General features: G+C 39.2%; 1 protein-coding gene across 1 annotated transcript; it reads right to left on the reverse strand.

The window, feature by feature from the left end:
- Window positions 1-10,521: 10,521 nt before the first annotated feature.
- On the reverse strand, window positions 10,522-11,432 carry LOC127095801 (ubiquitin-like domain-containing protein CIP73). The gene is made up of 2 exons (XM_051034438.1): window positions 11,324-11,432; window positions 10,522-11,252 (listed from the first exon to the last, which is right to left on the reverse strand). The coding sequence occupies exons 1-2, from the start codon at window positions 11,430-11,432 to the stop codon at window positions 10,522-10,524; spliced, it is 840 nt and encodes a 279-aa protein (XP_050890395.1).
- Window positions 11,433-19,068: the final 7,636 nt, after the last annotated feature.

Consider the following 19,068-nt stretch of genomic DNA (forward strand, 5'->3'; position numbering starts at 1 on the left):
GCACTTGTATTCTCCTGAATTTAAGGTCACGCGAGTTCCCATAAATTCAATATCTAGGTTGCTAACAAATAGGCTATTTGTTAGGTTCATTAAATGTAACTTGGTTGTTGATTTCCTGGTTTTTCTCTAAGCTGTTGACTTCCTGAAGAATAGCCTAAGAGAAAGCTGAAACAGAAAACTGAACAACCTACAATATAGCATATGCTGTCAGGAATGAATGTCACGACATTCAGCTAGACATCAAGGATCATATGCTGAGTCTGTTTTTCCAGAAAACAGACTGTACAATTCTGCTGACCTATACACGACCAAAATGACCATACTACAGTAACAGCTTACATTAATAAATGTCAAAGTATCCAATTTGACATTTACACATTTGGCCTTAAGTTAGTTCTGTTATCCTCTTGAAGAACAAACTAAGAAACATACTGAAGTGTAGCAGAACACCACTCTGTCTATTATTCAGTATATACTGTCCATGATGAATGTCATAACATCCAGTTTGACATTCATACAGTAGGCCTTATGCCAGGTCTGGTTCTTCCTTGATAACCAGACTGCAAATGAATACTGAGCTCTAACAGAACACCAATTGTTCTATTCCTCAGTATCTGCTGACAGGGATGAATGTCACAGTATCCAGTTTGACATTCAATAAATCCTGTATTAGCTAATCCTGCAGTAACTACTCAAGTGTGTCATGACATCAGTCAAGACATCAGAGTACAGTTAGATATTCTAACCTACAATGCAGTCACACATACACACCATGTCATGACATCAGTCAAGACATTAGAATCCAGCTAGTGTTTTACCATATAATGCAGCCAATTAAACACCTACAAACTCCCCATTTGGCAAATTTTTGGCTAAAACACTTTGATCCCCATAACAGAGTTCATAGCAGCGGAATCACACATCTAGCAGGAAATAAACCTAGCTAATACACTTAGAGTTGCAGCACACTCACATACATGGAAGTTAAATAAAAACTTCACAAAGCAGCACACACATAGAGGAGCAGAAGTTAAATACAAAACTTCAACACACATTAGCTGCAGGGGAGGAATCTTTGAATCTGTCATGAATGTCTGTTTTCACAGACCAATCTGTTGTCTGGGGTATCATCACCTGTTACTCCCCCTTTTTGTCACAAATGTTGCCAAAGCCAACAACATAACCAGAAAAAAATGACAGACTTACAGACTTGGTTCTACTTCACAGTTTCAACCAAGTTAGTACCCACTTGATCTTGCTTCACAGCTTTGATCAAGTAATCACCCACTTTTGCTTTACTGTAGGTACAACCATATCAGATGCCATGACTTTATTTCTGACATCCAGAACCACTCCTGCATGAACAGCGTCCTTGAATTCCTGCAGGTGCATAGGCCTTCTCACGTTAGGGTGTCTCCTTACCCTCTTGTTGCCATACTTGTTGCAAGTGGTAAAGCTATGATCTGTTGACCAATCAGAACATAGTTCCAATAAATACATTCCAAACATCAGTGATTGCTATAAGGTCTCAGAGAGACATATTCCCAGTTTGCCCCTTAAGTTTTCAAACTGAGTAGCATCCAGAGCCTTTGTAAATATGTCAGCCAGTTGAAGTTCAGTGGCTACATGTTCCAAAGTAATCACCTTGTCTTCCACCAGATCTCTGATGAAGTGGTGTCTAATGTCAATATGTTTGGTCCTGCTGTGTTGGATGGGATTCTTAGAGATATTGATGACACTGAGATTATCACAGAACAATGTCATGACATTTTGAGTGACATTGTACTCAGTGAGCATCTGTTTCATCCAAACCAGCTGGGAACAGCTGCTTCCAGCAGCTATGTATTCAGCCTCTGCAGTGGACAGTGATACACAATTCTGCTTCTTGCTGAACCAAGATATGAGATTGTCTCCCAAGAAGAAACATCCTCCTGATGTGCTTTTTCTGTCATCAGCACTCCTAGCCCAGTCAGCATCACAGTACCCAGATAGGACAGGCTCAGACCCATGTGAGTACAGCATTCCATAGTCACAAGTCCCATTGATGTACTTGAGAATCCTTTTGACTTGGTTCAAGTGGCTCATCTTAGGCTCTGCTTGGTATCTCGCACACACTCCAACTGCATAAGAGATGTCAGGTCTACTTGCAGTTAGATATAGTAGACTGCCTATCATGCTTCTATACAAGCATTGATCAACACTAGGCCCTCCATCATCTTTGGTTAACTTCAGATGAGTAGGAGCATGAGTCCTTTTGTGCCTAGCATTATCCATACCAAACTTCTTAACGATGTTTTTGGCATACTTGCTTTGGGAGAGGAACATAGAGTCCTCCATGTGGTTGACTTGCATTCCAAGAAAGTAGGTTAGTTCCCCAACCAGACTCATTTCAAATTCAGATTGCATCTGTTGAACAAAATGTGATACCATTTGTTCTGACATACCACCAAAGACTATATCATCCACATAGATTTGAGCAATAATGATTTTGCCGTCTTCATCCTTCACAAACAAGGTTTTATCTATTCCACCTTTTCTGTATCCATTTGAGGTCAGAAATTCGGTTAACCTTTCATACCATGCTCTAGGTGCTTGTTTCAACCCATACAAGGCTTTCCTCAACTTGTATACATGCTTAGGTTGGTTAGGATCACAGAACCCTTTAGGTTGTTCCACATAGACTTCTTCATTCAAGTAGCCATTTAAGAATGCACTCTTCACATCCATTTGGAATAGTTTAAACTTCAGAATGCATGCTACCCCTAACAATAATCTGATGGACTCAAGCCTAGCCACAGGAGCAAATGTCTCATCAAAATCAAACCCTTCAACTTGAGTGTATCCTTGAGCTACTAGTCTTGCTTTATTCCTAGTAATTACTCCTTTCTCATCAGATTTGTTTTTGTAGATCCACTTGGTACCAATGATGTTGGTCCCTTCAGGTCTTGGAACTAGCTCCCATACTTCATTCCTTTTGAACTGCTCAAGTTCCTTTTGCATGGCATTGATCCAGTACTCGTCAGTCAGGGCTTCTTTCACATTCTTTGGTTCAACCTTGGATACAAAGCAGGAATTTGAGCTTATTCCCCGTGACCTGGTCGTCACACCACTATTAGGATCCCCTATGATAAGATCCTTAGGGTGGTCTTTCTGAATTCTGATAGATGGCATTTTGGTGGTTGCATCTACTTCACATTCAGGAGGAGGTTCCTGTACTTCTTCAGACTTGACTGGAATGTCAGTTGAACTGTCAAGGAATGTTTCAACATCCTCTATGACATCGATCCCTTCCTCTTTATCATCCACAATAACATTTATGGATTCCATCAGGACACTGGTCATGTAGTTGAACACTCTGTAGGCTCTGCTATTAGTAGAGTATCCTAGAAATATACCCTCATCACTTTTGGGATCCAGCTTCCTTCTCTGTTCACGATCTGTGAGAATGTAGCATTTACTTCCGAAGATATGAAAATACTTCACTGTGGGTTTTCTGCCTTTCCATATTTCATATAGAGTGGAGGAGGTTCCTTTTCTCAAGGTGACTCTGTTGTGGACATAGCACGCGGTATTCATTGCTTCAGCCCAAAAGTGCATGGGGAGCTTCTTTGCATGAATCATTGCTCTGGTAGATTCTTGAATAGTTCTATTTTTTCTTTCAACTATCCCATTCTGCTGGGGAGTTATAGGGGAGGAGAACTCATGACTTATTCCTTCAGACGAGCAAAACTCATCAAACTTGGAATTCTTGAACTCAGTACCATGATCACTCTTAATCCGGACCACACAACTGTCCTTTTCCCTTTGAAGTCTGATGTACAGGTCTTTGAAGACATCAAAGGTATCTGACTTCTCTCTGATGAAGCTTATCCACGTGTATCTGGAATGGTCATCAACCACCACGTAGGCATATCTCTTCCCACCAAGACTTTCAACCTGCATAGGTCCCATTAAGTCCATATGCAACAGTTCCAGAACTCTGGAAGTTGTAGGATGTCCCAGCTTTGGATGTGACATCTTGGTTTGCTTGCCCACCTGGAATTCTCCACAGACTCTTCCTTCATCAATGAGCAGCTTTGGGATTCCTCTGACTGCTTCCTTGGATATAATCTTCTTCATTCCCCGTAAGTGGAGATGTCCAAGTCGTCTATGCCACAGCTTCACCTCCTGTTCTTCCTTGGCTGAGGAGCATATTATGGAAAAGTTAGAGACTTTAGGTTCCCACAGATAACAGTTATCTTTGGACCTGGTTCCTCTTATAACTTCCTGATTGTCACCATTTGTCACAATGCACAGCTCCTTAGTAAACTGAACATAGAATCCTTGATCACACAACTGGCTTATGCTGATGAGATTTGCAGTTAGTCCTCTTACTAACAGTACATTATTCAGTTTTGGAACTCCAGAGCAGTCCAGCTTGCCCACACCTTTTATTTTTCCTTTGGCACCATCACCAAAGGTCACATAGCTGGTAGTGTGAGGTTGAATATCCACCAGTAGATTTTCCATACCAGTCATATGTCTTGAGCATCCACTGTCAAAGTACCAGTCTTCTCTGGTAGAAGCCCTTAGAGCTGTGTGTGCTAACCTAGCATACCATTGTTGCCTCTGGCTGGGGACATAGCGCTTGTATGTCTTATGCTTAGGCCTGACATGCGAGGCTTGGTTAGGAAAACCATGAATCCAGTAGCAGAAGGCTTTGATATGTCCAAGCCTACCACAGTGGTGACACCTCCACTCCTGGTATTTCCTCTTCTGATGATTATTCATCCTAGTTCCCCGATGTTGAGACATTGGCTTTGACTTCCGCTTGAACTTCTGAACTTTAGCCTATGGGCGTTTGTGTTCAGCTAAGGATCTTTTCCCAAATCCTAGGCCAGATTTGGTTCCAGACTTTTGTCCCACCTTTAGAATTTCTTCCAAGGTGTCAGTTCCCTTGTTCATCATTCTGATGGATTTAGTCATCTGATTCAGCTTGGAGGTCAGCAAGGCTATCTCACCATTTAGACCCTCTATGGCTGTCAGATGCTTCTGTCTCTCATCTTCCAGTTCCTTGATGAGTTTCTTCTGCTTTTCTCCTTGTGCACGGACTTCTGCACTGGTGGTACACAGCTTCTTATAGGCTGCAGCAAGTTCATCAAAGGTCAGTTCATCTGCACTTGAGTCATCATCAGAGGCACAAACACTGGTTAGTGCAGTGACATGCTTGGCAGATTCTCCTTCAGATTCACTTTCAGAATCTCCTTCAGACCATGTGATAGTTAGCCCCTTCTTTTGCATCTTGAGATAAGTAGGACATTCAACTCTGACGTGTCCATACCCTTCACAACCATGACACTGGATTCCCTTGCCTTGGTTGAACTTCTCTTCAGAAGTTGATCTTTTCCTGATGTCAGACGAGATGTTCTTGACATTAGGTCTCCCTCTTTGATCAATCTTCTTCACGAACTTGTTGAACTGTCTCCCAAGCATGGCTAAAGCTTCTGATATACTTTCATCACCTTCAGTATATCCTGCTTCTGACTCCTCTTCAGCATTGGATACAAAAGCTATGCTTTTGTTCTTCTTTTCAGCATTCTCACACAAGCCCATTTCAAAGGTTTGGAGAGAGCCAGTGAGCTCATCCACCTTCATATTGCAGATGTCCTGCGCCTCCTCTATGGATGTGACCTTCATAGCAAGTCTCTTAGGCAAGGACCTGAGAATCTTTCTTACAAGTTTCTCTTCAGCCATTTTCTCACCTAGTCCACCAGAGGTGTTTGCAATTTCAAGAATATTCATGTGAAAGTCATGAATAGTCTCATCTTCTTTCATCCTCGGATTTTCAAACTTGGTGGTCAGCATCTGAAGTTTGGACATCTTCACCTTGGAGGTACCTTCATGAGTTACCTTGAGGGTATCCCAAACTTCCTTAGCTAGTTCACAGTGGTGCACCAGCCTGAAGATGTTCTTACTGATTCCATTGAACAAAGCATTCAAGGCCTTGGAATTTCCAAGAGCTAATGCCTCTTGCTCCTTGTCCCACTCTTCTTCAGGAATCTGCACACTGACTCCATCTTCACCTGTCTTCGTTGGATGTTCCCATCCTTTGTTGACAGCTCTCCAGACTTTGCTATCCAGAGACCTTAAGAAGGCTATCATACGAGGCTTCCAGTCATCATAATTACAGTCATCCAACATGGGTGGTCTATTTGAGTGTCCTATATCCTTGTCCATGGTACTAGAAAGTAACTTCCCTAGATCTCACCCAGAAATTCACAGGCAGGGTGCCTGCTCTGATACCAATTGAAATTCTAGTTATCAGACTTTAGATGTCACACGGGTTGTTATGACATCCAATTCTGCACAGACAGGAATTATGCAGAACTTAACAGTAAGTGCAATAAATAACACCAGTAATTGTTTACCCAGTTCAGTCCAACATGACCTACATCTGGGGGCTACCAAGCCAGGGAGGAAATCCACTATCAGTAGTATTAATTCAAAGCTAAACTCACCCGTTTACAACTTGTCACTTAATCCCTACCCAATGCAATTTCAATCTTACGCTAAGATCAGAGTTCCTACTCACTCCCCCTCAATCACCTCAGTGATTACTATCTTTAATCAATATTAAAGACAACGTTGAAGTCACACTTCAAACAACTCTTGATTGTGCTTAACAACTTTAATCAAGATACACAGCACTCACGCTTAAAAGCTTTGAGGGACACAACACTTACAACTCAATGAACACCCTATACCAAAACAATCATCAACGTGATAATGGCTTGGCTTACAAGATATGTCTAATACAAGACTCACAAAAATACAGCAGTGAAGTATGATGGACACACTTAATCTTCACGCCTCAAAATCCCCAAAACTGAATGAAGGAACGCCTTCCTTTTATATTGCAGTACCTGGGCTTTTGCACTTGTATTCTCCTGAATTTAAGGTCACGCGAGTTCCCATAAATTCAATATCTAGGTTGCTAACAAATAGGCTATTTGTTAGGTTCATTAAATGTAACTTGGTTGTTGATTTCCTGGTTTTTCTCTAAGCTGTTGACTTCCTGAAGAATAGCCTAAGAGAAAGCTGAAACAGAAAACTGAAAAACCTACAATATAGCATATGCTATCAGGAATGAATGTCACGACATTCAGCTAGACATCAAGGATCATATGCTGAGTCTGTTTTTCCAGAAAACAGACTGTACAATTTTGCTAACCTGTACACGACCAAAATGACCATACTACAGTAACAACTTACATTAATAAATGTCAAAGTATCCAATTTGACATTTACACATTTGGCCTTAAGTTAGTTTTGTTATCCTCTTGAAGAACAAACTAAGAAACATACTGAAGTGTAGCAGAACACCACTCTGTCTATTATTCAGTATATACTGTCCATGATGAATGTCATAACATCCAGTTTGACATTCATACAGTAGGCCTTATGCCAGGTCTGGTTCTTCCTTGATAACCAGACTGCAAATGAATACTGAGCTCTAACAGAACACCAACTGTTCTATTCCTCAGTATCTGCTGACAGGGATGAATGTCACAGTATCCAGTTTGACATTCAATAAATCCTGTATTAGCTAATCCTGCAGTAACTACTCAAGTGTGTCATGACATCAGTCAAGACATCAGAGTACAGTTAGATATTCTAACCTACAATGCAGTCACACATACACACCATGTCATGACATCAGTCAAGACATTAGAATCCAGCTAGTGTTTTACCATATAATGCAGCCAATTAAACACCTATAAAGGGAACCCACAAATGGATGGAACTTGGAATCAAAGGGTAAACAGACATTTACCAGTACGTGGGCTAGCAGGGCTGCCGCTATAGGGTAAAGCCAAAAACAAAGACTGAATTAAGTGTTTATGCATGGTCCCAAACAACTCTTGATTCATAAGACGGACTGCCGCTATATCGTCCTAAAAGGGTATAAGCGGGGCCCAAGAGAAAGTATTGTTGTGTACAAGGAACAATATATCACTGGATGGGGAACAAATAATTTGAGATCAAAGAAGAAGTATCTTGGATCCAAGAAGGAGATAGACTCTGAATCGAAGAGCAAGGTAGGCATTTACCAATACGTGGGATAACATGGTTGCCGCTATAGGGTAAAGCCCAAAAGAAAGACTGAATTAAATGTTTGGGCATAGTCCCAAACAACTCTCGATTGATGAGACGGACTTCCGTTATATCGTCCTAAAAGGATGTACAAGGAGTCCAAGGAGAAGTATGGTTGATCTCAAAAAGATAGTATTGATTGAATGAATGAAGAATGATTGATGAATAAATATGGTAGATTGATAAATAAGGTAGCTCGCGAAGAATATGGATTCTCCTGCCTACGTATCCTTATGGTGCAATAAGGAAATCAAAGCTTCCGTAGTTCAGTCCACTAGGGTTGAAGGCAAAGTGATTGGAGGCAAACAAATGATTGTATGAAATGATTAGAATGGAGAGTGAGAAAAGATTTGGCAGTTGATTGATGAGAATCACACTAAAGTCTATGAATAAGAGTGAACGCTTTGAATAGTTAGGGCCTATGCCCCGTACACAAAATCGTTATATACAAGGATATGAGAAACTCAGCCTCATCAGTCCTTACCACTTAAGGCTCATGGCGCATGATACTTCTTTTAACTGACAAGTTGTTGGAGGAGGGTCTTCATTGTTGCTCCTTGTGTTGATGTTGTCATGTATGAAGAAGACTGGGTAGTTTATTCGATTCGTATTGCACTAAAGTCTATGAATAAGGGCAGACGCTTTAAATAGCTAAGGCCTACGCCCTGTACGCAAAGTTTCTTTAGACAAGGATAGGAGAAACTTCGTCTCATCAATCCCTATTGCTTAAGGCTCATTTCGTACAATTCGAATCATATTTACCAAGTGTTGACCTTTGATTTATCTTGTATAATTCCCTGCTTGGTATGACTAAGGATGCCTTGACTGAAGATCTGACTTGAGGCTTCGAGCTCCACAAATTAGAAGAAAAAGTCTTATTAAGTGACCAAGGGTCTTTTGGTCACTAAACTTAGACTTTGAGGTTATACAATTTCAAAGGATTTAATTAATCAAAATTGTTTTTGATCAATTTAAATCGGAGGGTTTGAAACAATTGGAAATCTAGATAATTCTATTCTAAGGGTTAGAAATGATCAATCTACTCTAAGGGAGCATGTTACCGTTAGTCAAAGTTCTTGATTAAAATTCTATGTTAAAAAATCTAAGGGAACATGCCATGCGATTATGTGGTTAAAAATTCTATTATGGTTAGCTTTCATTCAGTTGTGAAAATGGTTAGGCAGTTAGGTTGATTTAGTTGGAAGATGGTTATTGGTTCTAACTAAATTCTGTTGTGCAGCTTCTTTGATATTTCAATGCCCGTTTTTCCTTTTCCTGTTTTTGTGAATTTATGGGAGCTAAAGACTTGCTTAAAGGCTTTTGTGTCACGCGCCCGCGGGTTCGAAGAGAGACCTCTGCTTTGTTGAGAAACACACGTGGTAAGCTTCACTATGCCCTCAGTTTGTGAAGCAATGTTATTTACAAACCATTTTATGTGCTAACTAGTTTTGTTTTTTCCTTTTGAAATAAAACCGACTTCTGGTTCGTGACTTGTTGCAGCTAGAACAAACTGCTCAACATGAATTACCTATCATTGCTACGAAAATGATGAGTCCGTTCATGGACCTCAGCTGGAGTTTTAGGGTCGTTTGAGCGAGCTTCATTCGTTGGATACACTTAATACCTGACAGCTGTTCGTGTGAAGGCTCATGTGCAAAGCAATGGCGCGGATCCTTCGTGACTCCCAGCATTCGGTATTGACCAAGTCTCCTGAGTCTAGTATCCGCTTTGCATTCGGTATTGAGTCTAGCATTCGGTATTGACCAAGTCTTTTGAGTCTAGCATTTGGTATTGACCAAGTCTCCTGAGTCTAGTCTCTTGGGAACTTAACTCCTGAGGTCTATGTCCTGACTAAAATTCTTCCGACACCACCGCAGGTTACAGTTGAACTGTTCTGAATCATTTTGAGTATGAACTTTGGTTTCACACCAATCGCCGAGCCGCATTATGCTGCTGCCGGACCTGCCACGCAGCTATTGTTATGCAGGTAACCACTGGACTGTTAGGACTTATGCTAATTGTTAGGACTTACATTGAATCTGGTGGGTTATGTTAGACATCACTGTGGAATTGATAGATTAGTTCAGAAACACGTAACAAAGTTAATATGAACAAAGTTAAGTCGATTCCAATAGGTTGTTGTCCCGAAATTGACTTGTCAATTCTCTTTTGGTGAAGTTAATTGAAAATTATGCTTTTTACAGGCTGAATCAAATGCGTAACGGTGTTCGTGCTTGGTTGCGGGTTGTTGTTTTAGTGAACGTAATATTATGGTCTTACCGTCAGGATACATCAAATGAATGGCTTTGGTGTGGTTGTTGAAGTGCCTCTGTATATCAATACGCCTTGGGAAAAAAATTTGAGCCAAGTCCACTACCTAAACTTGAGTCAGACCGTGCAACTTCTACAGGGACAACACCAAAGCTGAACCATGATATGATTAGGACCACTAGGTGATATAAAAACTGTGGGTCCACCATTAACAACAGCTTCAAACGGTGTTTGACCCATACGCAATGTCATGGTTGTTCGACCAAGCTCAAGTAAAAATGTGCCCAGGTTATAAAACAATACTCCAGTCGCCAAAGCCCTAGATTGGGCGGTTGATCTCAATTGTGCATCAGTTACATCTGCTTGATTCTCCAGTTGTCTTGCCAGTTGAAGTATGCATTCCCCAGCTTGTTCAGTGATCATTCGACTGGTAGAACGCAAGACTTCTGCCAAGGATGCGAGTGATAAAAAACTTTCCGGTGTTGAACCCAAACGTGAAGAAACAGATCCCATTTCACCATTACTATGAGCCTCAGCTGCTTGGGCATTATTCTCCCCTTCTCTGACAATTATATCAAATTCATGGCTCATGTGACTTAGATACTGGGACAAAGCTGTCAAAGAATCAGGAATGACAGGAGGCTGCAAAGACCCTAGAGAAACTGATGTCGGAAATCCAAAAGTATTTCGTAATCTATCCAACAAACCACGTAAACCAGTTTGATCAGATATGGGACGGTTCGGGTCTGATACTCCACTAGAATCTGAAGTTATTCCAAAGCCTTGGGAATCATGCTCCCTGACAATAATCCCTTCACCACCACTGGACTTTACGGCTTCTTCATTTTCTTGTAGAAATATGTGTTGAAAAGATGGTACTTGGTGATTATTATGTAATGTATTTGGAATTTTAATTTACGGACATGCGCGTGTGAAATTGTTATGGAATTTGTAAAGAACAATAACAGTTGATATTTTTGTAATGTAAAGTTTATGTAATGAATTTGAAATGCTATATGACGAATCATGGTTTGAATAGTTTTTGTTGTTGGTGTTCAAATTGAATGAAACTATGCTTGTAATATGAATGTTATAGTAAACAAAATGGTTTGTACGTAATCGAAAATTGTGAATAAATGATAAAATTGGAATTGTATTGTACGAGAATTTCTAATGGTTTTAGGATTTGGTTTCTGGATGGTTATTGAATGTAATACATTTGGAAATTGAATGGATTTGAAAAGTGAATTCGAATGGTTCACATTATTGAAACGGTGATGGTTTTAACATGATTCGAAATGAATATGAACAAAGTTTGATAAAACGAACATGTAATCATGAAGATAACCTTGTTAAAATAGATCATGGATTCAAATGAACTTAGACGATTTGTGGACATTAAGAACACGATCATGGTGATTGAAGGAAGAAAGCATGATAGGTTGACTTTGGTCAACTTGTTGACCAAAAAGCCAACAATTGACCAAAAGTCAACTGATACAAAAAGGTGATGAAATAAACCCCTTTGATTAAAAATGCATGTTCAAATGGAACCATGAACCAATCGAAACCAATTCCTTGAATGAATGAATGTGAAACATAGCAATCATGTCAGGGCTTGACCCAAAATGAATCAATGACAGTGGATGAAGTGACTTAGATCAAATGAGATCAATGACAATATGCAGTGGAATGTGAATGTAACCATGCTTTGAACCAACCTAGGGTTTTGAACAATTACAAATCCAAGAGTCAACCAAACATGGTACTCAAGCACCAACTATCCCTGATTAGGATTTCAAACAAAGTGTCAAGCTCCTCAAATATACCTCAAATCATAGGCCCACAATTAGGGTTTAGGAGTCAAGTCAGATATTCAGAAAGTCAGACACAAATTTCCATCAAGAATTAGGGTTGGATGTACAAATGAATGTCAGGACATAGACCTCAGGAGTTAAGGTCCCAAAGAATCAAGCAATTAGGGTTTTGGACCACATGGTGAGCAATACCATCATCTTCAGGCCAAAGCCCTGATTTTCATTGACCACAACCTTTGAATCTATGATACTTGTTAGTAAATGTTAGTCATGAATGACTGATGCACATGAATGAAATATGAGTGAGTCTTAAGTCATAAGTCATAAGCCAGATGAAACGCAAAAATGGAGGGAAAATTTTGGGGTACAATATTTAGCATAATTCGAATTATGTGATTGTGAAGTCTTCTTCTACATCAAGATTAATCATCAGGATCTCTTATCAACAACTTGTCAATTCTGATTCAAGTTGTGTGCCAATAGCCTTAAGAAACAAAGAATTGTGAGAGTGGAGAATTCTTATCCTTGTCTAGAATATCTTTGGGCAAAGAATAAAAAGTGCCAAAGTCTATACAGTTATAGACTTTGACATATTATCCTGCCTTACAGTTTAGACTTTGACATTCATTCATCCATCCCATGGAGTTCAGACTCTGGTTACCTCTTTCATTGCCTTATAGTTCAGACTTTGGAATCATACTCTTTTGCCATTATTGAGTTCAGACTCTGGCATTTAGATCATTTCCTTTGCCTTGTATAGTTCAGACTATGGCACACTTTGCATCTTGCCTATGGAGTGCAAACTCTGGCAACCTTTAATATTTTTTTGAAGTTCAAACTTTGACATCATATTCATTTGCCCTTATTGAGTTACAGACTTTGGAAATTTATTCCTTGCCCTTGTATTTAGTTCAAACAATGGCATTCATCTATCCTTCCCTATGGAGTTTATGTTGGTGTAAGTCCTAGAGGTCAATACTTTTGGTACTTGTATCGAATTATTTATTAATAATAAAAGGCCTTTTCTTTATTATGTTTGTATAATAAAGTCCCTAGAATAAATAGTCCGTTTAATGTATCAAGTGTGACTTAATCATGAGATCACATTAAACATAAGGACACTATTCTTAAAGTATCCATAGTCGAGCTTTATTGTGAAGTGGGATAACATTAAAGCATTAAGACTATTATGTATATAGACTGATGATCACATCTTATGGATCATGGATAAAGAGTTATCAAGTCTTAAACATAGGTATGAATATTAAGAGTAATATTTATACTGGATTGACCCGCTATGAGAATACTATATAGAATGTTATGCAAAGTGTCATAAGTTATTCTCATGGTGATAATGGTGTATACCACCCTTCGACCTGAAACCACTATGGACCCTAGATATAGAGTCGAGTGCCTTATTGCTGATCAAACATTGTCCGTAACTAGATGACCATAAAGACAGTTGATGGGTACTCCACGAAGCATGCTAAGGGACATGAGTGACCTAGATGGAATTTGCCCATCCTGCATAACAGGATAAATGTCTATGGGCCCAATATTGAACTGGACAAGGATGACACGGTCTATGCCTTGTGTTCAATATAGACATAAGGGCAAAAGAGTAATTTTACACATAAGTATTATCACAAAAGGATTTGTAAAATCACATGACATTTTTGTGTCTTGGGTAGCAGTGATGTGTTGCTAGATACCGCTCATTGTTTATTATGTTAAAAACGTGATTTAATATAATTGTCAATGTCGCGAAAACCTACAGGGTCACACACAAAAGGACCGATTGATGAGAGATAGAGTAACTAAGGAATATCGTAATGTACGGTGCACTTAAGTGAATTGTAGAACATCGTAAGGTACGGTGTACTTAAGTAGAATATGAAATATGGTAAGGTATCACGCGCTTAAGTGATTTTGGCATATTATAAGATATCGGCCACATACACTTGAGTGGGCTTTTTAGCTTGTAGCCCACACAAGTGGTTCTATAAATAGAACCCTTGTGTAGAAGCATTTGAATAGTTGTAATTTCATTTCTCTCTCTCTCACTCAAAGCCTTCATTCGTAGCAGCTAGCACTGAGATTGAAGGAATCCGTTCGTGTGGACTGAGTAGAGGCGTTGTCATCTTTCAACGTTCGTGATGGCTCTGTAGATTTGCATCAAGGTTACAATCTCCACAAGAGGTAACGATTCTATCACTTATCATGCCCATTCGTAAGGATCACTAAAGGAGAAATTTTAAATTCCGCTGCATTTTGGATCGTTCTTCTCCTTCAGTGGTATCAGAGCCACTTACGAAACCATGCATCTGATAGCTGTTTATTTTCTGAATTTTCTGTATTAATATGATTAAAAGACAGAATGAATCAAAGAATAAACGAGTAATTAAATTTGGCATCATGTGTATACGATTTGGATGAATGATGTTGACTATGTTTCGGAATCCGACATTAGTATTGTGAAGCAGCGATACATCGATCGTCCATAGGTTAAGCAATTGAGATCGATCAAGTTATATATATGATATAAGTAATCCTGATGAAAAATACGACATATATGATATACTATTTCTGTTTCGTTCATTCAAACACTTAATGGTTGTTTTCCTTTGAGCGATCAATGGTCGTTTGCTTCTTGATTCGACATTAGTATGGTAAAGCAATGACGTGTTGATCAATCATACTGAATCAACAATTGAGGTGTGTTTGACGGTCTGAAATTGGTGCATTAGGGTTAATGACGGCACAAGGATTGTGTTGTCAAAGAGTTATGCGATTAGGGTTGTGACTGCGCAAGAGTTGTGCTTTAAAGTATCAAGTGTTGATGCAAAAAACGACGTCGATTTCAAATGAATTGTTCATTAAAAATTTCGGCCAGGGGCGCTGCCCCCTTGACCCCCATCCGTGATCGGTCAGCGGAACCCCCGTCTCGCTGACCGGGCAGCGGACCCCCGGCTAACTCTGCGTAGTGTGATCGGTCACCGAAATTTAATTTGGTTTTAATTAATTAAAAAGAATTAAAATTAATTATAATAATGTGTTTATTATTATTGTCTTGTGGTGATCAGTTATGGTCTTAGTTTTTCTTTATTTTATTTTGGGTTTTTAAAATACGACATGCGTGTCGTGCCTCTCTTTTAATCTCTTAATGTAACTTCTTTTCTCATCTCACTCCCTCGTATGTAAAACGAGTTTCTTTTATGTAATGTAATGTTATGAAGAAAGAGAAGAATTCAATATCAAAGGAGGACAACCTTGAAGATCTTGCTTGGAGAAGCTTAGATCGTTATTAGGTTAGCTTAGGTTCTCTCATTGGCTTGGGAGAACAATTGTGCTAGGGGCCATAACTGTTTTATTATGTATGTTGATGCATGTGAATGTATGTTGATGCATGTGAGAGACGATTTATATGATAAATAAGCCGGTGAGATCAGAATAATTGCAAGTTCCCTCAAATTAAATATTAAGTTTATGCTTTCCAAGTTTTAGCACTTATCAAGACTAGTATCGAATAATGTAGGTTTCGTCTACGCGAGGTGCATGTTCTATATTATTAAGGTGCGATGGGATAATTGAAATATCCAATTGCTAAAACAATAGGTCAAACTTAACTAAACAAATTATAATAAGATTATATATGTTTAGAAGCAAGAGTTGGAAATGATCCATGTGATGGATTGGAATAAGGAGTTATTCAACCAACTAAGATATTTGAGAGTTGTATTAGATACAATTGGAAGGAGTTCCTACCTAAATAACCTAGTTTTGTGTAATCCGCCTACACGGACTTAAAACAAAGTGAAATGTGGATCTCGACCCACTAGAACATCTTCCAATGGGATTTTCCGAATCAAATGGTGAGGGTCATTTGTTTTGAGTAAAATAGTGGGAGCATATTTAATTAAAGGCCTAATTAAATATGTTATTGATACTTATATTTTCATTATTTTCATGTACATTACCATGACAACAAACACCTCTAACAATATTTTACGATCAATCCTTGACAAGGAAAAATTGTCTGGGACAAATTTTCTGGATTGACACCAAAATCTAAGGATTGTCCTCAAACCTGATAAAAGTTGTATGTCTTGGAGAAACCTGTTCCTAAAGAGGAACCTCCTAGTTCTGCACCTAAGGCGGAAAGAGATGCTTATAAGAAGCATGTCGATGATGCCAATGAAACTGCTTGTCTCATGCTAGCTACCATGAACTTAGAGTTGCAAAAGCAACATGAGAACATGACAACGTTCGATATGATCGAACACCTGAAGATGCTCTATCAAGAGCAAGCAAGGCATGAAAGGTTTGAAGTTTTAAAAGCCCTTTTTCAAGGCAAGTTAGCTGAGGGAGCCCCTGTAGGGCCCCATGTGCTCAAGATGATTGGGTATGTGGAAAACCTTGAGAGGTTGGGTTTTCCCCTCGGAAAGGAACTTGCGACTGATTTGATCTTGCAATCGTTGCCAGATAGATTCAGTCAATTTGTCCTAAATTTCAATATGAATGATATGGACAAATCTCTTCCTGAACTGTTAGCCATGTTAAGAACTGCTGAGCAGAATCTGAAGTCAAAAGGGAAGTCCATTCTGATGATCGGAAATGGAAAGAGACAGAACAAAAGACCCACCAAGTAGGGTGATAAAGGGAAAGGCAAGGAAGTTGCCAAATCCAAACTCGATGTTGCTGATTTGAAGCCTAGTGGAGGCATAGCAAAGGAAGGCACCTACTTCCATTGCGGTAAGACCGGACACTGGAAGAGAAACTGCCCAAAGTACCTAGAAGATAAGAAGAATGGAGTAGAGACTTCAACTTCAGGTATTTTTGCTATTGAAATTAATTTATCTACTTCTGCGTCATGGGTATTAGATACTGGATGCGGTTCTCACATTTATACCAATGCGTAGGGGCTAAAAAGGAGTAGAGATTTGGCAAAAGGTGAAGTTGACCTACGAGTTGGCAATGGAGCAAAGGTTGCTACTTTAGCCGTAGGAACTTATGTATTGACTTTACCTAGTGGTTTAATAATTCAGTTAGAGAACTGTTATTATGTACCTGCAATTAGTAGGAATATTATTTTCGTTTCTTGTTTGGACAAGTTTGGTTTTTCATTTATAATAAAGAATAATTGTTGCTCAATTTATTTGAATGATATATTCTATGCTACTGCACAAATGAATAATGGACTATATGTCCTTGATCTTGAAATGCCTATTTATAAATTTAATACTAAAAGGATGAAACCTAATGAGTTAAATCTAACTTACCTTTGACATTGTCGATTAGGCCACATAAATGAGAAACACATTTCCAAATTCCATAAAGATGGACTCTTGGGCTCTTTTGATTATAAATCATATGAGACATGCAGATCTTGTTTAATTGGAAAGATGACAAAGTCTCCATTCACAGGAAAAGGTGAAAGAGCTAATGATCTTTTGGCCCTCATACATACTGATGTATGTGGACCACTGAACATACCAGCCAGAGGAGGTTTTCAGTACTTCATCACATTTACTGATGATTTCAGTAGATATGGTTATGTGTATTTAATGAAACACAAATCAGAGTCCTTTGAAAAGTTCAAGGAATTCAAGAATGAGGTACAAAACCAACTAGGTAAGAATATTAAAACTCTTCGATCAGATCGAGATGGTGAGTATTTAAGCCTATAGTTTGATAACCATCTGAAAGAGTGTGGGATCCTATCCCAAATTACTCCTCCTGGAACACCCCAATGGAATGGTGTATCTGAGAGAAGAAATCGAACCCTGTTAGACATGGTCCGATCCATGATGAGTCACACCGATCTTCCAAACTCCTTTTGGGGACATGCACTATTGACAGCAGCTTACACACTTATCCGTGTTCCATCCAAAAAGGTTGAGAAGATACCATATGAGATATGGAGTGGTAAGAAACCACATATGTCTTACATGAAGATTTGGGGTTGCGAAGTTTATGTGAAACGACAAATTTCAACTAAGCTTGAGCCCAAATCTGACAAATGCTTATTTGTGGGGTATCCTAAAGAAACAAGAGGGTATTAGTTCTACAATCCTTCTGAGGGCAAAGTGTTTGTTGCTCGAACTGAAGTTTTCCTAGAAAAGGATTTTATTTCCAAAGGAATCAGTGGGAGGAAAGTAGAGCTTGAAGAAATTCAAGAATCACAAAGCATTGATACACCTATGGAGGAATTAGAGCAGGAAACACAAGTAGTTGTGGAAGAGCAACCTGCTCAAGTAGAACAAGACCAGCGTAGGTCAAGCAGGATGCGTCACCTACCTGAGAGATATGGATATCTCATAACTGATCAAGGTGATGTATTACTCATGGATCAAGATGAGCCTGTGATCTACCAAGAGGCCATAACTGGTCCCGAGTCTGAGAAGTGGCTAGAAGCCATGAAATCTGAAATGGATTCCATGTACACAAACCAAGTTTGGACCTTGGTAGAGCCTCCTGTAGGAGTTAACCCTATAGGATGCAAGTGGGTCTTCAAAAAGAAGACTGACATGGATGGTAAGGTACATACCTATAAGGCAAGACTGGTTGCAAAAGGATATAAACAAATTCATGGGTTTGACTATGATGAAACCTTTTCACCAGTTGCAATGCTTAAATCTGTTCGAATTTTACTTGTTATCGCTGCATATCATGATTATGAAATATGGCAGATGGATGTCAAAACTGCTTTCCTTAATGGGAATCTTCTTGAGGATGTGTACATGACACAGCCTGAAGGATTTGACATACCAGAAGAAACCCAAAAGATATGTAAGTTACAAAGATCAATCTATGGATTGAAGCAAGCTTCCAGAAGCTGGAATCTTCG

Source organism: Lathyrus oleraceus, chromosome 6 (assembly GCF_024323335.1).
Source record: "Lathyrus oleraceus cultivar Zhongwan6 chromosome 6, CAAS_Psat_ZW6_1.0, whole genome shotgun sequence".
NCBI lineage: Eukaryota > Viridiplantae > Streptophyta > Magnoliopsida > Fabales > Fabaceae > Lathyrus > Lathyrus oleraceus.